The sequence below is a fragment of the Argopecten irradians genome, chromosome 6 (assembly GCF_041381155.1).
Source record: "Argopecten irradians isolate NY chromosome 6, Ai_NY, whole genome shotgun sequence".
Taxonomy (NCBI): domain Eukaryota; kingdom Metazoa; phylum Mollusca; class Bivalvia; order Pectinida; family Pectinidae; genus Argopecten; species Argopecten irradians.
In genome coordinates, this window is record NC_091139.1 from 38372977 (window position 1) to 38400803 (window position 27827).

At 34.3% G+C, this 27827-nt stretch overlaps 1 protein-coding gene across 4 annotated transcripts; it reads left to right on the forward strand.

Annotated features, from left to right (window-relative positions):
- Positions 1–240: 240 nt before the first annotated feature.
- On the forward strand, positions 241–27827 carry LOC138325820 (patched domain-containing protein 3-like). Of its 4 annotated transcripts, none has more exons than XM_069271746.1 (21): positions 241–456; positions 2599–2796; positions 5124–5370; positions 6014–6087; positions 6976–7092; positions 7930–8053; positions 10614–10714; positions 10977–11097; positions 12021–12144; positions 12302–12474; positions 12615–12866; positions 13834–14008; positions 14770–14934; positions 15834–15961; positions 16657–16809; positions 17071–17196; positions 18493–18637; positions 19043–19164; positions 19786–19992; positions 24735–24825; positions 25806–27827. In XM_069271746.1, the coding sequence occupies exons 2-21, from the start codon at positions 2675–2677 to the stop codon at positions 26024–26026; spliced, it is 2988 nt and encodes a 995-aa protein (XP_069127847.1). In that variant the 5' UTR covers positions 241–456; positions 2599–2674; the 3' UTR covers positions 26027–27827. The 4 variants fall into 4 exon arrangements, 3 of the variants coding, with proteins under 3 accessions (XP_069127847.1, XP_069127848.1, XP_069127849.1); XR_011208828.1 differs by lacking the exon at positions 241–456 and adding an exon at positions 22335–22385 and having other exon boundaries at positions 2388–2796; positions 25806–25845; XM_069271747.1 differs by lacking the exons at positions 241–456; positions 25806–27827 and adding an exon at positions 22335–22385 and having other exon boundaries at positions 2388–2796; positions 24735–24873.

A 27827-nucleotide genomic window follows, 5' to 3' on the forward strand; every position in this document is an offset into this window, starting at 1 on the left:
CAATTTTTTGTTGTGTTTGTGCCTCCATATATATTGTATCCAGCTGGGAGCGTGTGCTAGCTGTATCATCCTTTGTACCTCAAAAATGAGAGTGTTGTATAAGTGGTGCATTTAATTATTGCCAATAAGTTTCAGAGCGGTGAGAGGTTCCAGCTGCCTGCAGTCAGTATATGCGTACCTCAAAATAATGACGTCATCGCTATACACGCAATGACGTCACGCCAACAATATAATAACGTCAAGTGAGGGAAGTGTGCTTTGAAGCTAGGACTACGTCGGTGGACCTACACGTCGTAAATATAATAAAGTCAGAAAACCAGTTAGAGAAGAAATCGTGATGTAGATTATGGATAACAACGTTAACGATTCCTTCATGTCGCAAAAGAATTTTCGTAAAAATGGAGATGTCCAGCGTCGTGTCGCTAAAAATGTTGTCAGACTGGCCGGGCACTTTCGGTAAGTTCATCTGTAACGATATTATTACATTAGGATTTTCCAGCAATATTGTGTGGAAACCTGCATGTAGTGTTTTCTACCAGAAGATGGTCTTACATGTTTACGAATACATTGTACCCAAAATGATAATATGACAGTATTTTGCCTTAAAATTGCATAAATGACTACCTGGCCGTAGTCGGGCCCCGTTGCTATACGTGAACTTGTTGAACCCGTTTCCGGTTTTAACATAACGGTAGAGAGAGGATCTTACAATGCATGCTTAAAAGCCTCCAATATTGGGGCACATACTACATATATGTACCTTATCCTCTAAGTGGTTCCAGTAGATGATTGTACACGCAAAAATGACCAAAAATATTAATAGCTAAGTCGTTATTACGAGATACTAAGTCGTTATTAAGTCGTTATATTGACATAGGGAAGTCGTTATTGCGAGATACTAAAGTTTTATGTCGTTATAACGACTTAGTATGTCGTAATAACGACATAAGATTTTTTTCAATCTGACCCTAACAGGCTTCCATAAATAAGTTACCAAGTCTAAGAATTAAATGTGCCGGAATTTTCATACCAGTCCAGAAGAGTTTGAAAATATATGCGATTCATTGAGAAGTTTACTATATTTGAGAATTCCAATGCTGATAATGAAGGTTTAGATTTGACTTTTACATAATAACACAAAATGTAAGCTTATATGGTTTATGTACCTTTAACATGTAAATATTTCTTTCATTGATTTTATGCTCTTCGTTTTTGACTTGGACTAGAAACTCTATACATAGGTAGAAATTGAGATAATAGTTTCTCGTCTGTGTTGGTTTCCAATAATGAAGTATTCAGTTCCTGGTATTGTACAGTGCGCATCTTTTTGAAGACACTAAAATGGTATTTTATCCGAAAGTCTCATCAGAAACAACACCAGAGTCAGAATTTTTGAGGATATGATGATAAAATATATCCCCTGTGATACTAGCACTGTATTCAATTAAGGCTAAAGAAATATAGTAGGTTTGATACCGGAATGACACCACAAGTTATAGGATTGAAACATATTTATAACTTACTACTTTATAATAATGATAATACAAATGAATATGAAAATACATATGATAACAGCATGAGATAATATCAGAGATTTCTGATAATATGTACAAAATTAGAGAGAGAATAGGGGGAAAATACACAACATGATTATTATAAATCAGAGAAAGAGGGAAGAGGGCACAACTCTCTCAGATATTTCTATATCTTCATAAACGAGTAAGTTTTAGTCAGTTACATATACAAATTGAACATCTTTTTTTAAAGTATACGTGCATGTCAATCTGAATTGTTCTCTATCATACCATTCCAATGTATAGTCCAAGGGACCTCCTAAAAATACTCTATTTTTTGTTTCGGAAAGGTAGTGAGCCTTTGATTGACCTCATTATTATTTATCAGCGAACGCTTCTGAGAACATGATCTGTGTTTCTTTTGTTTGATCAAAGATCGACGTATATGAGACTTATAAATTCTTGGTTTGATTTTAACACAGAAAAATGTTCACGGAAAGCGTTCGCTGATCAATAATAGGTCAATTATGGACACACTTGTGTCAATATAGGTCGTACAGCTAAACTAAAACATATCCATCCCTTATTATTACAATGTTCATTGGCACTTTACTGTAACTATATAGGTAGATGCTTTGTATGTATCAAGGACGTATATCACTTATAAATCCTTGTATGTATGTTGATCAAATATGTTATGAGATCAAAGAAATACCGAGCGATTCTTTCTGTTTACGGGTACCTGTTAATGAATATATGGGACCCATTTATGACCTACCCGGATGTCCTGACTAGGCTAGTAGGGCATAAGCCAGCACGATACACAGCAATGCAGCAGGATCGATTGGTATTTCAGAGCTTTGTTCTGATTGGTCAATAACCTGTAGCTGGCTTGGGGATCGGGTGTATCTGCTGGTCTGTACACGTGTGTATTGTATACGAGTGGTAGACTTACGTAAACATGACTATAGAGTGTTCAGTCAAGCGTTGAGATACGGGTATAAACAGTGGGCACGTTGACATACACGTGTTGAATACAGCGGTGTTCTCCAGGGTGCTGAGTAAGACTTACATGTCTTTGTAGGGGTGCAACCATGAACGCATAGATAAACGGAGAAGTAGACCCAACGGCAACGAAGAAATAGATCTAGTAAATAAATATGGCCATGAACGGAAGCGTCAAAAGGGAGGCAGAAAATCAAAATGGAGAGGAAAAGAAGCCTTTCATCATTACGAGGATGCTCAACAAGATCACATCCACGATGGAGACTGGATTCTACATGTGAGTACAAAGTGTCCTGAAACGGGGTCATTTTCCTCCCGACGTCATACATTATTGATTGATTGATTAGTGAGATGACAAAATGATACAGGTAAATTGAGTCATTCAAACAGGAATATGTAATTGTTTACAAACAAATTAGACTTGTTTGCTTTCTTTGATATAAAAAATAAAGTCGACTGGTAAAATACTCATTTCTTATGACACATTTGACATGTATACACTATGTATAATACTAGTGCATAGTAACTGAACATTTCGTGTACAGTAACAATATAAATGTACAGGGTGAGGACAATAATGTATAATTTTAGGACGAAGGCAACTAATTGTATTGCAGAATAGGTTACTGTAAGGAAGCTATTATTATCATATAAAGATATTGATTTATACTAAAGAAAAAAATTAGATTAAGTATAATCTAAAAATAATATTTTTGTTTATTTAAAGGGACAATTCAGTGAGGCTAATTTGTTACATATCCATGAAGCAAAATATAACATAAATGTATTGTTCTACATTCCTTTTGAAACATATGACAAGAAATAGCAACAAATTCCACAACATTGTTAAGTATTTTGATTAATACCATTGAAATTCCAAATCGTTGATCAATACGATTAAGCAGGTACTACATGTACGCTGTACCCTTACCCGAGTCAAAGTCACACACATTAAACAAATGCAATATATAACAACTGATGAGTTGATGAGATTATTTTTAGACAAGAACGTGCATCTAATAATATTAACACAACTGTAAGAGCGTTTTGAGTAGTTCTAGACAAAAAATTCTTTACTACACAGGCAAGGGCCAGGGTTCGGCATACAAGGCGTGTAATATGGCGATTGAACATTTCACATACATTTGCCTAAAGTGGGCTTTTCTGACATATCACAGTTAAACCAACTGTTCTAGTTTCCATTAGAACTGGTTTGTTTTCGAAATAAGTGCAAGTTTTAATGTACTCTTAGACCGAATCGTCCCTTTAAAGATATTAACAATATAGGATTACTATATAGTAGTTATAGGCCTATGCTTTTACTATTAAGATTTGGAAGATGAAAAAAATGTAGTGTTACTGTGTCTGTAAATGGGACATTTAGAGTATACACATGTGTTATTTTTGGATTGTGAAGTCAGTGAGCTGTGTCATTCAGGTTATCTTTCTGGTTGGATAGTTTTTGAGTCCACCTTTTGTAGATTGACCCCTGGTAGGTGAAAAGTTTGCATTATGTATAGGTGGTCCAACTGAATATCAAAAAAACAATATCACCCTACTTTCATAGACAAATTGAAAAAAATATTGGGAAGATCTTATAAATCACATATTCTAATTAATGTAACAGAGTTTTTTTTTTCTATTAATTTTAAGTGTTTTGCTTAAAAAGCAATATATATATACAATGTATGTGTGTAAATATAGAAAAGAAATCCTATACTGGTTTCTGATTTATAATTGGCATTTTAAAATTATAATGACAAGTTAAATTCATAAGCTTTACTTTTTGTTAAGTTGTTTAATTGAACAAACTATAGTATATATCCTCAGCTCATTTAGATCTCGTACCATAAGTTATTAGTAACATGCAAAGTCCTGTTTGCATAAGATCTTCCGGGTAGGTATATCATTTTACCTCACGTGCTGCTTACCTAATCATCATAGGCGTGACATTGGGAGGTTACCAAGGGTTTTTGAGGACAAATGTTTATGTTAATGTATGCACTAGTCACCATTCTCGAGGGTGACTAGTCATTGTTACCTAGCTATCTTTATAGCAACAATAAACCCAGCTGAAGTACGTCACGTGTATGCGGTATGTCTCTGGTATCCAGTCGTTATACAAGATTTAATAGATTCTGGGAAGCAAACCATTTATAAGATACATGAAAACCCTGAAATGGAGGCACTGCAGATTTTCTGGAAAACAAACTTCTCAAATAAAATGCTTTGGCCTTCAGGGAATTCGAATGAATTTTGAAATTAGTATGCCAAAATTGTTTATCCTTGAAAGTTTTAGCATAATTGAACTTCTAAATAGACCTTATTATTACTTTTAAATTGAGAAAAGGTAGTATGGTATACATGTATATAAGTGGTTAAGGTAATTTCCAATTACTGGCGTCTACAAGTATATGCACATTACACAGGTGATCATTCTACATTATGTTCTGTGATGTGATGTTAGAAGATCCTGATATAACCTTATATTCTTGATGCTGTAATCTCAAATATGAAATATTTTTTTCAATTCTTACTTTTGTAGCCAATGATGATGGGTGATTAAAACAATGTATAAGTTATGACCACACTTCTTTATCCCAGGCTTGGCATGTTGATCGGTACCCATCCATTGAAGTGTGTAATATTGAGTGGCTTTGTGGTGGGCATATTTACTCTAGGCGTCCTCAACTTCACAGAGAACACAGAATCCGATACTCTCTGGGTACCCTCGAACGCCGATGTATTCAAGTACAAAAACTGGGCGGAGGACAACTTTCCTAGCACTCTACGTACCGTCAGCATCATCTTTGTTTCCAATAATGTCTTGAGCACATCTGCTGTACAAGCAGTAAGTACTTCAGTTCTAAGGGCTTTATTTGTTTATTATATATTATCAAACAAACAAATAAACAAAGAAAATTATAAAATCTGGAAAAAAAAAATCACAACATGGATATTAAAGATGCTCCACTGCCGACAGAGCATAAATGATATTCATTATTTGAACAATAATTGGTGTTCAATCGTGTGTATGTATGTCTAATTAACCCAAAAATAATATATATATTTTCATTTTGCTTTTGGTGAATGTGCAATCAGTACATCATTCCAAATAGGATATAGTGCGACAGAATTTTTTCGGGATGCAATTAATTATTTTTCATATTTGTAACTTGACGTATAATTAGAAGCTCAAACTTTTCAATGGTGGAAATGGTGTAAAGTAAGTAATTTTCCTAACCGAAGAAAAATACTAAATCATCTGCTCCTGTTTTTGATAGTGAAAAATACTATTTGTTGGCGGTGGAGCATCTTTAAAACTTCATACCTGGGTAAAAAGATGAAAATCATCCGTCAAAGAAAGCTGTCTAAAAATGTTGTGATTCACTATTTATGGCCTTCTTGAAATAAAAAGATTAATACTATTACATGGTTTATTGTATTTTATTTTTAAGTTGATCAGTTGATATTCAGTTGACTTATCCTTGCAGATGAACAATCTATACAAAAGTAGTGTCGGACTGACAACAGCCTCAGGGAAGAATTACTCTCAAATCTGCTTTCAGTAAGGAAAATGTTTTATTGTAACTCACGGTTTCAAAGTTAATTTACCCTGTAGAATATATCGTAGAGATACAGCATATATACTGCAGTATCCTTTCTCACGACAAGATATTATCATGCAGATTTTTATATACTTAAGAAATGGATAAGAATACGAGTGTTTCAAGATCCCAAAACGATGTGGGTAAAGTGCTATATACCGTCGATTAGTCCCACCTTCCGGTGATTATGACGTCGTCATTTGACGTGATTTTTTTGACATCATAATCACCGGAAGGTGGGAATAATCGACGATAAATAGACTAGTACTTTACCCACGTCGTTTTGGGATCTCGAAACACCCGTATTGATTAAGGTGAAAATGTAAATGTGTCTTATTTCAGAATTAATTTCTTTTTAAAGGCCCACTACCTTTTCGCAGTAAAACATAAAGGTTTCGTTAAAACATGTATAACATCAGAAAATGTATATCGATGGCATAAGATGAGGTAACAACACCAAAAATATGCATGGTTTCTCCCGTAATATATGAAAACAGAGGAGAGCCATTTCGCTGTTCTGCCGTCTGGCGCAGCGATAGTCAACTACCGCGCAGTATTTAGGACGACGGCGGGAAACATAAAACGAACCGCGTTATGAAAATTAACATTTTATTTATTTTAATATAATTGTTCAGAAGGTGATGATACGTGTAGTATTAACGGTAAGTTAATAATTTTTGCGACTCTTCAAAATTATCGGTCTCGTTTTACATTCCCATTTTAATAATCATAAGCCGTTTCGGAAAGGTAGTGGGCCTTTAATTACTTGTTTTTGTATCAATAAAAAAAATAAGTAGAATGTATACAAAACATTTCAATGGCCTGGTAATGATGTTGTAATGTTACAGAGCGGGTTCCAACTGTTTAGTGTCCAGTATCCTTGAGTTATGGAGCTACGATGATGCCACCATAACTGCAGCGAGTGGAACTGACATCCTTAACCAAATTAATTCTGCTACAGTAAGGTAGGTATATAGGTTTTTGAGGATTTCATGTCTGATAAGTTACCAGTGGGACATCCTCAATACTCCAGGGGTTCCGATCACTTACAAATTTTACACCCCTGGACTATCACATAGTAAAACTGAAGGCAACTCAGGGGAACAAATCTGAACCAATCACAGGCCTGCAAAAATTTTCTTTGATGACTACATTGAGATCGACGCCCTACTTCAAAGCTACATAGTCAACCACAGTGTAACGTTGTACAGCTCTTTTGATGTACATCAAATGACTAAATTACCTGTTCTGTTGCCTCCAGTTTTACTATGAAATAGTCCAGGGATGTAGATCGTATGTACTCAGAACCCCTGGAGTATCGAGGATGCCAGGTGATAATGCTATATAAAATTGGCTCAGTTGTTTTGTATAAAGGACATATACCACCATCAGTGATTTTCTTACTCAGTGATTTCAGGGGTCTCTACCTTTTGAATTGGGAAAACACTACATTTCATCTTTGTTGAAACAGTTATATTTTAGAGAAGGTTTAGAGAATTTTGGAAAATATAAACATACAATTGGGGAAATACAGCAAAATTTCTCTAGGGAAGAGGCCTTTATTTGGCCCCAAATGTACCTTAAAAAGTCACTGACCATCACCATGCTGCAGCCTCCCAAAGCACAATATTATAAAAACAAAATTTTGTATCAATTGAAATTAAACTAGAAAAGTAGACTTTTGAGGGAAGATTTACATATTATGTGACCTATAAATATAATGTTATGAAATGTAAAAACTGTATGGTAATGTTAATTTTCATTTAATAACTTCTGATTTATTGACCCATAACTTGTTTCAGTCCGGTCTCTGGTAGGCCATATGATGTTAATACAGCCCTGGGTGAGATTTCCTATAGTTCAGGTACCACTATCAGCTCGGCCGTGGCAGCCAAAATGACCTTCTTCATACAAGGGGATGATGCTGTACGTATTGACCTAAGATAACCATGTACATTTCATCATTCACAGAAGGTGTAAATAGGTTCAATGTAACATAATGAATAACACATGGGTCTGTTCCATCTGAATTACTGATGAAAACATTAGGTACCCATTCAAAAGAATAAAAAAAACCCAGTTATTTTTGCATAGCAAAACATCCTCATGTATAAACTGTACGTTGTTGAGAAAAAAACCCAAGTATTATATGGAATAGACACAAATCCTGTGGGAGTTATTCCCCTTGTCGCCATACGCGTTATCTGTAGGCTGATCGATCAATGGAAAGTAATATTTATGAATGGGACTCGGTTACTACGCATAGCAACGCATAGTATTTTGAGGGGGCACTGTCTTTAATTTGCTCTGCGAGCCACAATTTTGATAACACAATTTTAAGATTAAGTCCATCGTGTGTATTAATAAATGTACACATTTTCACCGCACGCCGTTTTCGGGAAATGTGGCGTTTTTGAACAATGGTGAATATAAATCAACAGTTTATATTACAGTTAAAACAAACAACCAACACCTGTTTAGGTCATTCAATTTTAATTGCTAATGAAAGTCACAAACAAACAAAGTAAATACTTTGCCATTCCTCGAAAGATTCACAGTCTGGTTATTTGGATATATACATGCAATATGCAAACACTTTACAGAAAGAAAAGAAAAGGTAGATTTTGATGTAAGATAATTATTGAAATTGAACGTAAATTTAATTGTCACAATCTCTCACGTTTTTTTTGCCTGTCTATAACCTGATCAGCATCATTCTTCATTATCTGTATTTCATTTGTAAGCTCATTTTTCTCACGTTGTAAATCATCGATCAAACCAGTATAATTTTCAGTATTTTTAGCCCACTATCATCAGATGGTGGGCTATTCAAATCGCCCTGCGTCCGTGGTCCGTGGTCCGTCGTCCGTCCGTCCTTAAACAATGCTTGTTATCACTATTTCTTAAAAACTGTTGCAGGGATTTTGTTCAAACTTCACATGGAGGGTCCCCTTGGTCCATATTTGTGCCATACAGATGTTGAGGCTGATCAGAAAAACAAGATGGCTGCCAGGCAGCCATCTTTGATTTTGGCAGTTGAAGATTGTTATCGATATTTCTTGAGAACTACTGAAGGTATTTTGTTCAAACTTCACATGAAGGTTACCTGTGGTCCTTAGTTGTGCCATACAGATTTTTAAGCTGATCGGAAAAGCAAGATGGCCGCCAGGCAGCCATCTTTGATTTTGGCAGTTGAAGTTTGTTATCGATATTTCTTGAGAACTACTGAAGGGATTTTGTTCAAACTTCACATGGAGGTTACCATTGGTCCCAAGTTGTAAATACCAGTAGCACCATGGTATATAGTGAGAGTAAAATGGCGATGTTAGTATAGAGCCACTTGTTTAAATACCAGAACGAACTATGAATCGCACGAGGAAGTTGTTTGTCTTCTATGAAAACACACTCTACCATATGACATTCATGAATACCCGAAGATATTGCAGTGTTTTACATTTGCTCGTGCGATACATGAAAACATGTGGTTAAAAGACATTTAGATGTAATACATAAGTGCACGTAACAGTCAAACGGGTACGTGAAACATCCTAGATTAATAATAATATATATATTTTACAAATTGATTTTAAAAGAAAATGATTGATATATTATTGATTACATATGTACAAAATTATTAATATCTGTTTTATAAGTATATTGTTATATACAGATAGAGCCGTATAAAGACAAAAACATTCGTACGTTAGCTTCATTATATCACAACCTCATTTTTCTCCGTGCGATGAAAGAAGCATTAAAGAAAAGAAAATGAAATACCATATAAGTAAACAAGAATTTTAAATAATTTTTGACGATTAGTTTTTGTTATGGATTTTGTATATTACATCAATATTTGTTTGTGATGCTTATTTCATGATTAAACTGAAATATCTGATAATGACTTTCATAGTTAAGCTATTATATATGAAACTGTTGATTTAAAATCATTATTGTTCTAAAACGCCGCATTTCCCGAAAACGGCGTGCGATGAAAATGTGTACATTTTCTTACTACACATGATGGGCTTCATCTTACAGTTGTGCTATAAAAATTGTGACTCGCAGGACAAATTAAAGACAGTGCCCCCTCAAAATACTATGCGTTGCTATGCGTAGTAACAGAGTCCCATTCATAAATATTACTTTCCATGGATCGATCAGCGTTCAGATCATGTGTATGGCGACAAGGGGAATAACTCCCACAGAATTTGTGCCTGTTCCATATATGGTGATTCAGTCGACCTGATAATGTTAGAAGCTGGTGTGTTGGAACCAAATCCCTATTTGTTGAAGTAGCCATTATGAATATGTAATGTTTACTATCATATCTATGATTTGAAAAAGTTTATACCAGGTACATGTATATGTTTTAAGAAGTCAGCTTATTTCCACTTTGTCGATCTTCCAAGTGTAACAGAAATCTATTCAGTTTAATTTTAAAGTTAAGTGCGAGTGGGATGTACAATAATGGTAATCATTGTTTTAGAACAAAGCAGATTCTTTGGACTTGGAAACCAAAATAGCGAACCTGGTACAGAATACACGGGACAGTGCTATATCGGAATACTACGTTCTCGCCACAAGGAGGTACAATAGCTCAAGTCTATGCAAAAGATAAAATGAAATTATATTAACCCTTTCATGAAGTAAGGAAGCATTCCGTACTAGTGCTACCATTGTCTGTCACACCCCATTGCATACTTATTTCAAAGTGATATGATTGATATGGCTAATACATCATGCATTTTTGCAGAGAGAATGTGATATAATTGATTTGGCTAATATTCCTTCATAGAGAACGTACGTGATATGATTTATATAGCTTACATTAAATATTTGATTGTTTCAGCTTTTCCGATGTCGCCGGTGATGCGATCAGTGGTGATGTCAGCCTACTCAGTGCTGGCTATATGATTGTAATAATCTATGTCATCATCATCCTTGGCAGATTCAATTGTCTGGATTTCGGTGTAAGTACTTAAACAAACAGAAATAGCTGAAATTGGATAGTGTCATTACCACTGAATTCAGTTCTAAACGTCATGGTAACATCACAATCATTTTCAGACCAACTCACTGGAATTAGTGATGTCAGCATTACTCACAACAAAATCTTCCTTGATAAGTTCTAGCCTTCTGAAAAAGTCATTTCAACACAAGCTGACTTAGCCATATATACCATCATAACATCAGTTCAAGCTGAGTGAAAGTATGTATTGATATAACATTTACAAGTTTTTTGAAACATTAGCTCTATAGCTACAGTGGAATTCGGTTAATATGAACTCGAAGGGACCGAGATAAATCTTCAAGTTATCCGAGTGTTCGAATTAAGCGAGTTCTCATGTCTACTGACTATCTCTTTACTTGGGATGTATAGACTAGTTTCATGTCGTAAAACGATGTGAAAAAGAGAGATGTCAAAATCACCGATGGTAGTTGCAAAATTATAACAAGAAAATCTAGATATATATTTTGAAAAGCCGTTCTACGGCAGATGTATGAAAAAGAAATCGGCATTTTCGGCGATCTCGTTGTCCAAAAAAATCTCATTTCGAGTTATACAAACGTTTTATGTATGATTTTTGTCATTCGGACCCAAAATTTACTTCGTATTATCCGAGTTCTTCGAGTTTTCCGAATTCGAATTATCCGAGTTCTTTAAACAACTATAAAGAGGAAATTCTGCCGGGGCCGTCAAAGTACTTCGTATTAAGCCGGGTTGTCGAATTAGCCGAGTTCGTATCAACCAAGTTCCACTGTATATGCATACTGGTAGCTTGTTCTAATATAGTAAAATGACTCTTGTCTTGTTTGGAAATTAGTACAAATAACCTTAAGATATATTTTTGGGTTGAACAGAATTTAATTACTCTCTGTGATTTGTCCACAGCTTGGTATTTCTGTGTGTGGTATCTTGGTGATAGGATTGTCGCTGGGTTTCTCCTACGGACTGGCGTCGGCCGCGGGCTGGGAATACACACCTCTACATTCCATACTGCCCTTCCTCCTTCTGGGTAAATACCATTGTTATCATCTACCTGACTAGTGATTACCAGAGGGCATGTAAAACACAGCAAGTCAAGCTAACGTCCTTGGATTCTGTATATTTGTTTGACTGTAGAATTCTTCTGATATCAAAATGATTTAAAATCTTTTGAATCTGTTTCACAGGTATAGGCGTTGATGATCTGTTTGTGATTATGGGTGCCTATAAAAGTCTGCCAGAGGGGTATAGTGACCGACCCATCCATGAAAGAATGGCCATGACCTTGAAGCATGCTGGAGTATCCATCACTGTAACATCCCTCACAGACATGTGTGCCTTTGGAATAGGGGCTACCACAGTAAGTAAAGAACCTTTCTTCGATGTTTCAAAACTATGCAATTATTTAAAAAACAAGAAAGTGAGCATTTAATGAATATGAATATTTTATATGAATTGTACTTTGCTATTCCCTAACTGTATTTACCTGTTCCTTTCCAGGTGTTGCCTGCGCTGCGCTCCTTCTGCGTGTTTTGTTGTCTGGGTATCTTAGCCCTCTTCCTGTTGGCAGCCACCTTTTTCGTCGGCTGTATCGCTCTGAATGCGAAGAGACGTGATGACGACCGAAACTCTTGTGCATGCTGCTACAAACACAATGCTCTCTATCAGCCTAATGAATGCAGTAAAACAGAGTTGTTTGTTGAAGGGATCAAGAGGTTTTATGCTCCAAACCTGATGCGCTTACCAGTGAAGGTAATATATTAGTTTCAAGCTCCCATCTGCATATTGATAAATTAGTTGTTATGAATTTAGTATGAAAAGGAAGGAATAATTGGATGATGTTTTAATTTTTTTTCCATTTTTGACCTTCATTTTAAACCAATTTATTTGCACATCAGAAGTTACAAATCATTGTAAACACACTTATTTTGGTGCAAATAAAATTTTAGCACAAAAGCATATTAACGATAAAGAAAATCAAATTAGCACAATCATATTTTAACGCAACTTAACTTGTGATAATTACAATTACTGCCTATAGGTATGTATGTTTGCAACAATTGGAGGCTAATGAAAACTTGACAGAAGAATATTGATTGTGTTTATCTGATTTGTTAAAGGGACAAATTCAGTCTTAGAGTACATTATTTGCACATCTTTGTGAAACAAACCAGTTCTAATAGAAACTAGACTAGTTGGTTTTTCTGTGATTTGCCAGAGAAGCCTGCTGTAGTGAAATGTTCAAACTGGCTTACTGTCCGCCATTACACATAGTGGTCGGATGTTTTGTATGCCGAACCCTGGGCCTCGCCAGTCTTACAAAGAAATTTTTGTCTAGAACTACTCAAATCGCTCTTACAGTAGTGTGTTTACCTTATTAGATGCAAGTTCTTGTCTAAAAATAATTTCATCAACTTCTCAGTGGTTATATGTATTGCATTTGTCTAACGTGCGTGACTTTGGCTAGGGTATTGGTACAGCGTACATGTTGTACCTGCTTAATCGCATTGATCAATGATTTGAAATTTCAACGGTATCAATCAAAATACTTAACAACGTCATGATATTTGTCAATATTTCTTGTTATACATTTCATAAGGAATGTAGAACAATACATTTATGTTATATTTTGTGGTTATGTAGCAGAATCAGCCTCACTGAATAGTCCCTTAAATACAGATATCTTTTAGGATTGTATTTATCTTATTTGTGAATACAGATAGCAGTCATGGTAGTAACAGCCATCTTCCTTGGCTTTGGTATTTGGGGCTTTGTGGTGTTGAAGCAGGAATATAACCCAATCTGGTTCATCCCGACTGACTCTTATCCGTACAAGTATGATTCTGCCAACACTAAATACTTCAACACAGGTGCCCAGGCTGCGGTCTACTGTAGTGAGTATTATAAGTAACTGTGGAATTACCTGAAGTTCCTCAAAGATATTGGTAATCTCAAAATATCTCCTGATGACAAAAGGGATGCAGTAACCTATGATTCATGTCGACAGCCTATCTGGTAGTTAACGAGGTGCCAATGCTTATTAATATATTTTTTTCTCTCCTTGATTACAGAAAGTATAGACTACTATGGGAGCCAGACCCAGTCAATACTTACTAAATTATATTTCTCCTTGAAAGTATAGACTACTATGGGAGCCAGACCCAGTCAATACTTACTAAATTATATTTCTCCTTGAAAGTATAGACTTCTATGGGAGCCAGACCCAGTCAATACTTACTAAATTATTATATTTCTCCTTGAAAGTATCGACTTCTATGGGAGCCAGACCCAGTCAATACTTACTAAATTATTATATTTCTCCTTGAAAGTATAGACTACTATGGGAGCCAGACCCAGTCAAAATTTACTAAATTATATTTCTCCTTGAAAGTATAGACTACTATGGGAGCCAGACCCAGTCAATACTTACTAAATTATTATATTTCTCCTTGAAAGTATAGACTACTATGGGAGCCTGACCCAGTCAAAATTTACTAAATTATATTTCTCCTTGAAAGTATAGACTACTATGGGAGCCAGACCCAGTCAATACTTACTAAATTATTATATTTCTCCTTGAAAGTAGAGACTACTATGGGAGCCTGACCCAGTCAATACAAGTTTACTAAATTATCATATTTTCCCTTCATTACAGAAAGTATCGACTACTATGGGAGCCAGACCCAGTTTGACTCGGTGTACACCCAGTTGACAGCCAGCAGCTACATATCCTCAGGGTCGACTGACAGCTGGTTTAAATCCTTCACCGACTGGCTCAGTACTACCTCAACCGCCAGTGTCACTTCCAGATTAGATGGCAGTAAGTTTGATAAATGACTGGACAGTCAGAGTACCCAGCATCATAAGATGCAGTCTAGCGTAGTGTATAGTGCAATCAACCATGGGTCTTATGATTATTACCCAGAGATTAACAATATAGTATATGCGCAGGTAATTGGTCAGTATCTGACAACTGCACCATGGAGATTTTAACTCCTAAACTCAGAGTACCTGCTTTATCATCATCACAGTCCACTCAGCATGAAACCACAGATTTTTATATAGATATTTATTAGCTCACTTGGCCCGAAGGATGGATTGTAACCAAATTTGGCCACAGATATCCTTTGGGGAAGGGGAACAGAACTTGTATAAATTTTGGCCCTGACCCCCTGGAAGCAGGAGGGGCGGGGCCAAATAGGGGAAATGGAGGTAAATCCTTTAAATCGCTACTTGTCCTAGAGTTCTGCATGGATTGTAACCAAATTTTAACACAAACATCCTTGGGGGAAGGGGAATATAGTTTGTATAAATTTAGGTACTGACACCCTGGGGCAGGAGGGGCAGGTCCCAATATGGGAAATAGCGGTAAATCCTATAAATCGCTACTAGTCATATAGTTCTGCTTGGATTTTAACCAAATTTGGCCCAGAAACATTCTTGGGGTTAACAGAATTCGTATAAATTTTGGCTGTGACCCCCTTGAGCAGAAAGAATGTGGCCCAATAGGGGAATTAGAGGTAAATATTCAAATTCCTCCAGAAAAGAAACAATGAACCTGTATTCAGAACATTACTAGGTATTACAAACCAGGTGAGCGATACAGGCCCTCTAGGCCTCTTGTTATGTGATTTATTGTATTTTATGTAGTCGATTGTATTGATTTCCTTAGTATTTAATTAACATTTATTAAAGTTTAAACACTTACTTCTGTTGTAGATAAGTATCCTTCTTCCTCGACAAACTTCTACGACCTGTTGTATGAGTTTGTGACGACAGAGTCAACAGGTTTACGTCACAGGAGCGAGTTAAAGTTCACCAATACCTCAGGAGTCCTGGGCGTGTCTGTAAGTACACGACAACAGACCTACAGCCTTTGGATTGGTGTAGTACATACAAACCAACACACATAATGACATTCGTCATGGGACTTTAGTAAAATATTGAGATATTTCTGCTTGGTACTATTTCTCCTTGTTATTTTTTAAGTCAACCAAATTTTCTTCTTTCCAATATGGACAACATTTCAGTGTGCTGGTACATATACAATTAGTACAGACTCTTTATACATCACTTATTCATTTAATCTTTGATACACCAGTAATTAAACAAAATCACTCCAGAGTTGTCAAACATGTTAAGTCCCATCCCATCCTAATTTGATATGGAGACAGACGCATTTAAGCCTTGCAGACATTTTTAGTTAGTGATTTTCTGTAGCTTTACATGATGGCACTTTGTAAAAGTTTGAGTTATTGACATTTCAAGATTCGCTCATGTGTGCATGAAATGCTGTTTTGTATCTCCCAATCCTTTGACCTATATCGTATAATGAGACGCTTCTCAACTTACCTCCCCGTTTTTGTACACTTCATAAACTTTAACAGATTTTCTCATTATCTCTTCTTTCATGTGGGATACAGTGGTAGATATTTCTACACTTGACATTTAAATGGGATTACCAAAATTTGGTGAACTGATACAAGAGCTAGCTCAAATGAATACTTATCATTGTGTAAGGAAGTTAAAATTTCTTTTGTAGGCATCCTACATCAAGTACACCCACAACAAGTTTACTGACTCCACTACTAAAATCAATGCTATGGAAAGCACACAGAACATGGTGGCTGGACAGTTCCCCAACGACAACTGTTTTGCTTATGGCAGGCTGTACCTACAGTGGTACACAAATAAGGTAGACTTTCTTTGACTTTCCTTTAGCTTTGTGTTTGATTTTTATAGTCAATCCATTCAAACCGTTGTATTTACAAAAAATAGTGCTCTACACCGAATTTATTTCAAAAACTTAATGGAAGATGTCCCAATACGTAAAGTAGTTACATAGGAAGATGTCCCAACATGTAAATTTATCAACCAGAAGATGATAGTCAGCTATTAATCATTGTGAGAGAAATGTTATTTTGATCCTAATCTTTTTTGTATCTTACTTTCACAGGTTATACAGACCGAGCTTTACAGAAACCTGGGACTGGCTGCTCTATGTGTGTTTGTCGTCTGCCTGATCCTCATCGCTAATCTCTTCACCAGTCTCATGGTTCTCTCCTGTGTCATCTTCACTTTGGTAAGTCACTGATATACAGAGTTATTTCCCCTGTATTGCCCTACATAATTTTTGTGAATTGTGTTTGAATTATGCTTATTCTAATATTTTGCTTGGAAACAACTGCAATTATCGATGAATTTAAAGTATGTGTTATAGTATAAGAAATGTTTACTTTAATTCCAGGGCTTCTATATGTAAATAAGTAATTTTATGATTATATGGATTTATTCCTGTTATTTTGTAAATTATTATTGAAAGTTTATTTATTTATAGAATAAAGTCTATGAACTGTATCCCTAAACAAAACATGGGGCCCTGGCATGGTGTAATTGTTTAACTTTCTGGCCAGAAAAAGATGGTTTAGATTGGGATTGTTGACTTTGTAGTTGAAACATTTTAAAATACTTTATTAATACAATAGAAATTTTCAACATTAAAAAAAGGGATCATTTTTATGTTAAATATCTCTTGGACTGTAATACTTTTGTCAGAAAATCAATTCTTTTCCTCTTGATATTTCTTACTTTTATATGAATATTGTTATTAGCTCACCTGGTCCAAAAGACTAGGTGAGCTAATGTGATACCGTGGCTTCCAGCGTCCGTCCGTTAACAATTGACTTTTTCTCCATAACAGCTGGTCGGAATTTAACAACATTTGACTGGTAGCATCCTTATGGGGTACTTACTGAAAATTTTACTTTTGGTCGGGCTGACCCCCTGGGGGCCTGAGGGACAGGGTCAAAAGGGTTCAATTTGCCTATTTCTATATAAACAACATCTTCTCTGAAACTAAGCATGGGGTAGCATTCATAATGCAACTGTAGCGTCCTTATAGGGTGGGGGATTCAAAATTGTACAAATGATGGGGCTGACCCCCCAGGGGCCTGAGGTGCAGGGCCAAAAAATTGTACAAATGATGGGGCTGACCCCCCAGGGGCCTGAGGTGCAGGGCCAAAAAGGTCAATTAGGCTACTATTTTCATATAAATTACCTCCTCTCTGTAACTATATATTGAATAGCACTCATAGTCGTATGGTATCTATAGCATTGTTATATGGATGGGATTCAAAATAAAACAAATCATGGGGTTAATTTTTCTAATTGTAAGAGTCTTTGTGATAATTACTTAAAGAAAACACCAAGTGAGCGATATAGGCTCTCTGGGCCTCTTGTTCATTACATAAATTCTATCAGTTGTACATCTACCAATAATCAAACCGAAGTCCTTGAGTTAAGTAGTTACTATACCCTTATCAAAGTGTAGCAACAGAAATTTTGTTTTCATTCCAAGGTTTTTTTTTAATGTTTCTAGCTGGATGTGGGCGGGATGATGCACTTCTGGGGCTTGACCATCGACACAGTGACCAGCATTATCCTTATTTTAGCTATTGGTCTGGCAGTAGACTACTCCGCACATATTGGTCACTGCTTTATGACATTCACTGGTGACAGAAATGGTATGTCCCAATATCTCAGTGTCACAGTATCTTCATTACATAACTTGTAAAAGATCCATGAAAATGTTGAACACTTGTGTATATGAATCAAGTTCATTATATTTTAAAAAGGGAATTACACTAATGAATATGATAAAATTTATACAGGCAACATGGAATGGTAAGAAATATGTGAGTGATCTAATTATTTGAGTTAAGTGTCTTAGTGGAAATTAATACCACGGACAACTGTAAAAGATTTTTGAGTGGGTGGAGTATAACTAGGTAAGATTGACTCATCACAATTCATGTTTCCTCTAAAAATTCAGAAATCCTTCACTTTATGGTTTTAAATAATTTTTAGTTATTTTTTGTTTCATATTTGCTTATTTTGTCTGTGTGATAAATGATATGTTTTTATTGTAGCCCGTGCCCGTGGTACCCTGGTGGAGATGGGAAGCCCAGTATTTAGTGGAGCTTTTAGTACTTTCTTGGCGTTCATTCTTTTAGCTGTCAGTAATAGCTATGTGTTTACTACATTTTTCAAGGTAAATATTGATATATAGATAGTATATCTGCAGTTAACCAATTATATTTAGGTGCCAATAGATCGTGTATATATTGAGAATGCAGTCACCTATTGCCCTGTCCAGATTTGATTTAGATTTTGGGGCATGTATATTCTTTTCTCAATTTAAAAATTGACAGAGGTATGTCTCATTAATTTCAAAAATATATATTAGTATATTCTCTGACAGAAAAAATATAATTTCATTATATATTTTAAAGGTATCAGCAGAAGAGCTAAAGAGTTCATTATTATTTTTGAAACATAAATCTTTATATTGTTATTTTTAGTCAGAAAAGTCTGGAAACTGTTTAGATACGATATTATTATAACCATGTCGGTACATATACAATTTTATCACAGAATGGTATTGGATATGCACAAATTGATGAATTATTAAATTGCTCCATAGAATATATACAGAAAGTGTATAAGTTTCAGTCCCTTTTCCTACTCCATTCCACTCCAAACCTTCATTGTAGCATCATTGAGTGACTTGTCAACTTTGCTATTTGTTATATAGGTTTCTGTACTCGATAGTTTTCAAGGTGTTCCATCAGCTCGTCTATGTACAAGTGGTATACTTTGGTAATTTTTGTAGGTTTTTCTACTCGTGGTAATTTTCGGAGTGTTCCATGGACTCGTCTATCTACCAGTATTATTAAGCTGGATAGGACCTGCACCATACATGAGTGCTGAGCGCGAGGAGCCTCCTGTCTCACGTGATGTGGAACTAAAAGTTACAGCATCTGAATTCAAGTCACGTCCATCTTTACATGGAGAAATCAACCCATCTATGGAAACTAAGGTAAGTGAATGATTAATTATAAAATCAAACCATTAAACAAATTAAAAGTTTTACACAAGACTTTGGTTTAGATATTTTTATAAGTTTTATAGTTTTATAATTATTCAACTTCGCCTTTCAATATAATTTCCTATATTTGTGTTTTGATGAAATTTGATTGTTTAGTTATAGATGGTATATTTCAAAACATCCTAAAACCTTAGTGAAGCACCTGTCTCTTTCAAAGTCATTCCTAATAGTTTTCTTCCTCTGGCATCCTGGAAGGGGGAGAAAAGGGGAAGGGGGTGGGGTTAGGCTTAATTTGTGTAATTTCCATTGTTCCATCTGTTTGTCGTAGCGTTATCTTGTCTGGGCTCATCAAAACTAGGTCACTGTGACATATATTTTGACATAGATATGTGAAAAATCTTCCCAGCTGTATTTTCTATATGATAAGGGGCTTCCTACCCGATTTATTGGTCCACCTAGGCGAGATGATGTGTTGGGTACAAAACCATGTCACTTGGGCATTCATTTTACCTTGGAATATCAAAAAAAAAAAAGCTTGTCTGGGCTTTCTCCACTAGGGTGTGAGACACTGGAACTTGATACCTCCTTATGTGGTATATGCCCATCTTCACAAGGGAAATAAAATATCATGAAATTATTGGTTTATATGGTTAGAGCACTTAAATTCCTTGAATTGTCTTGTTTTTTAGAGTTAGATTTCACCACAGTGCGGTATATATCTTCACGTCTTTGTCATTGTACTATTATGGCTGTAAGCTTCGTGACATTTTGTTTTTTGCGTTTCCTATCAAGACCATCTTGTAGCTTTGTAAGATGGTCGCTGTTGCTGTATGACATTTGAATGCACAGATCAGAGATTGTGATAGACACTGTGACATTGTGATATCAGAGTAATTAATTATTGTACAGGGTATTGTGTCGTGTTACTTTGTAGCATCTTGTTCTCACTGGTATGTAGCACAGGGACCTGACACAAATTTCCAACCAACAGTATTTATATACATGTATATTATTAGTATAATATATATATATTTAAATACTGTTGGTTAGAAATTTGTCAGGTCCATGTGGTATGTGGTAGATATCATATATGACGTGTAAGTTAAAAAGTTATGGGGCAACAAAAATAACAGTAAGTTACCTAATGATTTCAAAAAATAACCAGTTAATATTGTGTTATGTTTGATAATTCTCTCTTTGATAAGGAAACTAATCTGAATTCATGGATAATTTCAGGAATGACAAGTAGTCTCTATAAAAATGTGAGAAATATTCTTTGTACTTATGTAATCTTAATATCAGAGATATGCATCACACAGTATCATAATCAAATATATAAGTATTGTATATATATGCTTATTCTGACAAATGATCAAATCCTGTATTTAAAAAATGATCAGAAAATCTTGTGTTACATTAATATTGATGTTCACAATAATCAGAAATACATATCAATCTTTCAATTTTCTCAAATGACCAAATATATTCACAAATGACCAATAAACACTGTAGAATATATATATTCAAAAAGATGAAAAAGATCTATATTTATTTTGAAACAATCAGCAGGTTTCATGATCATCAATAAAGTCATTAACCAGTATGCTAGCAAAATATTATAAATATCCGTCTACAGTAGCTGCTTTGTTAACTAATGATCATAAATATTTATGTAAACAATTGATAAAATATATATCAAACAATTACTAAATGTATGTTAAAATGACCCCTGATGATCATAAATAAACATTATATGATATATATCAGAAATAGTAATTTTGAGTAACTGCTATATTAACAATTCAAATGATCAAAGACTCTCATAAGTAATTATTTTACAGATATATTAACAAATTATCAGAACTTATCCATTGACAATTACTGCTATATTAACAAATTATCATAAAATACTTGTTTCAAGCTGTGCTGTAACTGAGTGAAAGTTTTGACATTTTAATTTATTTCATCATTAATCTATTGAACACCTTTTACATTATGTAAGGTTTGATGTATAAAGCTGTGAAAATCAGTTAAAGGTATAGACAAAATGTTTAATGCCTTTTAGATATTAGTCACTACACATTTTTTGCACAGTTTAAGTTCAAACAAAATTCATTTTGACCTCTTATTTATCTGTGTACAATTAAAACTCATGCTTTCTATTAGTATAGTATTGTAATTCTCAAAATGTTTTGAACGTTTGATGGCACAATTAAGAAATACACATACAAGTGATCATAAATAACCATTGCACATTTTACACAAATGATTACAACCTGATAAAAGTGGCACCAGTGGAAATGCTATGATATATGTGTTGCTGTTCTCTTTAGGTTGGAGACACCGCCCAGCAGTACATGTAGATGAGCTCAGAACTTTCATGGGTGAATTCATCATATTTCATTTCCACTGTTTCTAACACTTGCTGTAGAATCTTCTTTTTTCTTTTGAGTTTTTATTTTCTGTTTTTGATTCTGAATACATTGTTTGAAACCCACTTGAATTTTGTTCCATAAAATACTATTGCTATGTATCATGTGCTAGTTATCCGCTCTCTTTGTAAGTACATTTTTGTAGTGCTTTTCGTGATTCAAAATATCAAATAAATGTAAGAGTTGTTGTGGCCGATCGATTAAGGCTTCCATTATTGTCTTTTCTCAGCCAGCAAAGCTTGTCTTGCCCTTATATCAAAGCTGTTGATATAGGATTTAAAGCACAAGATAATCATCTAAATTGGAATAATATCATGATTGGTAAACTTTCTTGATGGTATCCAACTATCAATTGTGGGTACTTTGTATAGCATTATTTATTGTATTAGTTTGTAATACTACTAGCTATTGTGTGATTGCTTAGGGTATCCAACTCTGACTTTTCCCTGTCGCCAAAACTAGGCATATCAGCCATTCATATAGTGTAAAACCCAAGAATTTGCTAGTATGACATTATATTACTACCTGAGATTTCCTCACTCCTTATATTTCATTTTGATAAAACCTTGCTTTAGATTTGTTCATATTTGAAATGTGTTATACATGTGGACACTGGCCATTGAAACTCCTTAGTGTCACTACGTAACATTTCAGTTTGGGGTTTTGTTGATCAATATATCTGTTTGGATGTTTGTATCATTTATTCATGTTGTGTTGAAGTTGTATTGTGGATTTCAATCACTGCATGCAACTTTATTTCAACTACTTTGATCAGACAATTGAGCCTTTCCTGCATGCATGTAGGATTGAATATATATGATCTATATAATATGATACTGTATTAACAGAAAATGTATTGACAGCAAAACTATAATATTACAACAAAACATTATGACAAAGATTTTATTCTACTTTCGTCATATTTATCTGTGGTACAGTAAATTGCCTCAACTATTCAATATTTTAATTAAGTTTACATTTTCATTCTGATTATGGGAATCATCTTTATTTATAAATAGATTAAAAATAAATGAATGAATCAATTATGATAACAATGAATTTGGCAGATTTGAATTGTAAAACACTGTCCTGTTTTCAGATTTTAATGCAAAACAGATAATGAGTCACCCATTTGAACATGAAAACTTAGCATTTAATGTTTGGTGGTAATTACTAGGTACACGTGTAGTTGTATAAGCATTAATAAACTTACAAACCTCGCGAACGTCCAGAAAGAAATATAGGTTAGGTAGGTATAATTTATGAATTAATCAACTGAAGTGTACGCATCCTGCACATAATGACGAAATAATATTGTAATATGGATATAAATATAGATCAGAATGTGAAGAAAAATAAGACACTGGCAGATGTCTTTTAGAGGTTACGACTCACAGGATGTTCACACATCTGTCAGGGTAAATTAAGGATATTTCACACTATCCACACGGTATACAAATGACTGCATCGTACTCTGGTCATGTCCTTATAGAACATTGAAATGATGCAAAGAGCAAAAGCATGTAATTACAAACAAAATTTGAATAAAAATGGGGAAAATAGCGAAAATCGAAATGAAGAACTAAAATAGTAGAGTAAAACAGAATTATGATACTGTGTTGCACTTGTGTATAATAATATCAAATTAACGAAGCGTGACTGAGTATTTGTTGAACCAGATGCTAGAAATTATTTATCATTATGAATGACACGCTCTACCAACCAATTTAACAGTTATTAAGCTATTTCGGAAATGAAATGCAGGTGGTTTTAAAGATGAACAGGAAACAAGTAGTTGTCTCGTTTGATGATAAGTTCAGTATTTTCTCACTTATTTTTTGCAGACACGTAGTTTCTCATCGCGGACAGTGGTGTCATAGGCAATGCAATATTTCCCAAGTCGAGATAAGACCAGCTGCAATACTTATACAGTGTAATTGGGTGTAATTAACAAATAGTTAAGAATATAAGAATATTGATGCACGATTGCTGAACGTTATCTAAAAACACTTTGGATAAATTATATGTATATATAGACGAGATGAACTTATTTACACTCCCAAACTAGATAGCTATTCAAAATATGTTAGATGAAGCTTAAGGGGAATGAACATTATAATACCGGTAGACAGTGAGGTGAAAATGTTTTCTAAATATTACAGCAGAGAAACGACACAATACGCTTAAACATGGAAGAAAGAGCGATATGGTATATTTCAGACATAGAGGAACGAATAAGTGAATACATTTAAACCCTTGAGAAGAAAATGTTGGTCATAATCTTTTTTTTTCTATTTTCAGCATGCTTTCTCCAAACCAGCACCTGTACCCAATCGGAGTCGACCGACGCCACCTCCTGATTACAGTCCAGAGGTGGCGAGACGTCCAACAAGTAAGGAATCCACCAACAGTCGTGGAATGCGACAAGTTGCACCTGTGTAATGCTAGTCTATACAGCATGGCAGGTGGTCTCACACCTGTCATCGTGTTACTTTTTATCCAGTGCTTGAGAGCCAGTTCTTGTTTTTGAGTAGATGTTGATTTTAGATCAACGTTTGCCGTTATGTTAAAATTTCAATATTTAATATGAAATATGTTTGTGATAGCGGTGTTTATCTTACACACTCGTGCGTTTTTTTCCTGTGATATCATTACCAAATAATTATTTATTTATATTTTGTTATTGTAACTATAACATTTAAAGCTTTTGCGTTTAATTTGCGTTCTTTAAATCCGTCCGTTGTATTTTCTATATTTTTTTTGTTTCTCGATATTCCGTTCATATTCATAGTTTCACGTTTAACGTATTACACAGTGTTCAGTGGAATTAATTCATGATGTAAAATTAGCCGTCCTTAGCCATCATTTCATGTCTACCTCATTGATAACACATTATAGAACTCTAACATTACTGAATTATGGAAACGACTGCTATAGAAGTATCAGTTATCATTTCTTTTCTTTAGGTTATTCATGCATTCCGTCCATAAATGTCCCTAGTAGTCTAAATGATCCAATGTCTCTATTAAATTGAAAAAAATGTTTATACATAGATTTACTTTCAAAGACAATTTTTGTTAAATTATCAAAATTACATTGTACTAGTAATGTCTTCACTGTTTGTACTGCCCACGTTGTGGTCTACACACATATATAAGGTGTGGATGACATATGTAGCATACAAAATTATACATTTCCTAACCATGTGATACTTTTGTTATCTAATATCATTAATATCATTTGCTTAGAATCCGATAATCATTTTACTTTTATCTTTAAAGTTAAGCAGTTGGCTGTAAAGCGCATTTTTTTGCCTTGCGTATAAAGTACCAGACGAACCCCTTTAAACGTGAAGTTGTTATCATATTTCAGACATGCCTGTCACAGCCATTCCAATCAACTATTACAGACACGACCCCATATCAAACATTCCGCCAATGCACTTCTATCGGGGACGGGAGCGATTTCTTAATCGGCCGTGGCCTTCTCGTCCAATGGACGAGTACAATTATTGGTATAATAACAGCTATCCTTATTATCATGATTATTATAATCAATACCATAATAGTAACCAATATTATAATTATTATTAACGTGTTATCGAGCTTTTAATCGGACTAGGAAATAATAAAATTGTTATTGTTTGGGCTAACCGAACCAAAGTATTCTTACTACAATGTAATGCTCTATATTTTAGCTCGCACAATCGTTGATAAATGAGATACAAATGCACTTTCATTTTGAAACATAGAAAAGGTTTTTTTTGATAGGTTGCTATTAACACTGCATTTTTTGTTGTTACACCACTAACCTTGGGCTTGTACAATGTTTCTTTTAACTTCATATCACATCATCGTTACCGTATTCATGTGTGGAGGGTTTGAACTTCATTTTTCTGTTTTGGACATATTTATATAACACTCTTTTAGAAGTATGTGAACAATACTTTGCTCTAGTTCTTATTGGAAATTTTAAGATCTGATAGTCAGCCTGTCATACTTTTCTTATGTGGCGATATTTCGTTTTGAATCATAATACATTCCATCTTTCATGCCCCTTTTGGTAGACCGCTTCATGCTATACTTTCTATGCCGGTGATCATTTACTTATTTGAGTAATTTTCTAAGAATTTTATCGAGGTTAAAATCTCAATACTATATTTGATTCTGGTTCTAACCGTAGAATGTTTCATTAATGAGAATTTTGCAAATGAACCTTGTGGATACCACATATGTACAAGTACTACTCAAAGAGTTTGAATGTCCTTATGAATTCGATTTCATATCTTGTGAAATATATTTTATAAATGTACTATTTACTGATACGCTATATACCAAAATTGTTCTTGCCTTTGTTATTTGGTGGTAACATAAGTTACGTTTATTCTATAACATTCCAGTTTATTGTATAATTATATTTGTTATATAGTTTTTATCAATCAAAATCCAAAATCGCTACCCATAAAATCAGAAATCCTATGTATATACTACTGTAAGTTATTGGTGTGAATGTTGGTTTTCATTCAGTTGTATTGTTTACGTGCCACTGTTTTATTACACACAATGATGAGATAAAAATTTGTAATGAACAACAATATTAGGCATCCCTTTGTTTTATAATATGTTAAAACGATACAAAACAAAGTTTTATAGTTTACTTTTAGTTTACTTTCAAATGATAATACCCATTTAAAATTTTAAAAAAGTTCAGCATTTATCAGAATTTCCATGAAGTCTCGTTAGCATTATTTTGATCTTTTACCTTTATACTTCCTTTAAAAAGTATTTTTTTTTTTACATTTTTTGAGAAGAGCAATGCTGTTTTAAACAAGTGCTGAAACCATTCAACGATTTAGATTGTAGTTATTTTACCATGTAGACGGCATAACTACATTATTATTGAATTGCTTGTACTAATTAATATAGTTTTGTAAAGAAATGATACGCGTTCAATATTATTTAAAAAAGATTAAGTTTTGTTTTTGAAAATAGGCTGGATGGCTATTTCCATTTTGTTTGCTTGCATGCCTGAATGAATATGAGTGGGATAATGCTTGTTTGATTAAGGACGCAGTGCCAACAAGTTGTTATAGGAAGAAAAGTGATTAGTTTGTTAAAATAATCTATTAAATTCATTAAATTGGAATTTTATATTGATTTGATTAGAAATTTCTCTTATATGAAAATAATATTTATGAATCTCATTTAAAACGAGTATTTGGAATTTCAGCTATTTAATATATGTAAGTTTACATGACATGTTTTTGTTTGTTGAGATTTTTGAGGTGATGAAAAATGACAAAAATGCCTGGATCTTGTCAGGTGAAAACAAAGAGATTATAAATGTTATGATGTTTTATATAAGTAAACTTTTCAACTTCTGGTTGTATGTTAA

What these genes read in the sequence shown, in the direction of transcription:
- LOC138325820 (XM_069271746.1), top strand. Translation starts at nt 2,675, where the DNA reads ATGGCCATGAACGGAAGCGTCAAAAGGGAGGCAGAAAATCAAAATGGA. An exon ending in CCTGTGTCATCTTCACTTTG is followed by an intron (nt 17,197 to 18,492) that starts GTAAGTCACTGA and finishes TAATGTTTCTAG; the next exon opens with CTGGATGTGGGCGGGATGAT. An exon ending in ACCCATCTATGGAAACTAAG is followed by an intron (nt 19,993 to 24,734) that starts GTAAGTGAATGA and finishes TTCTATTTTCAG; the next exon opens with CATGCTTTCTCCAAACCAGC.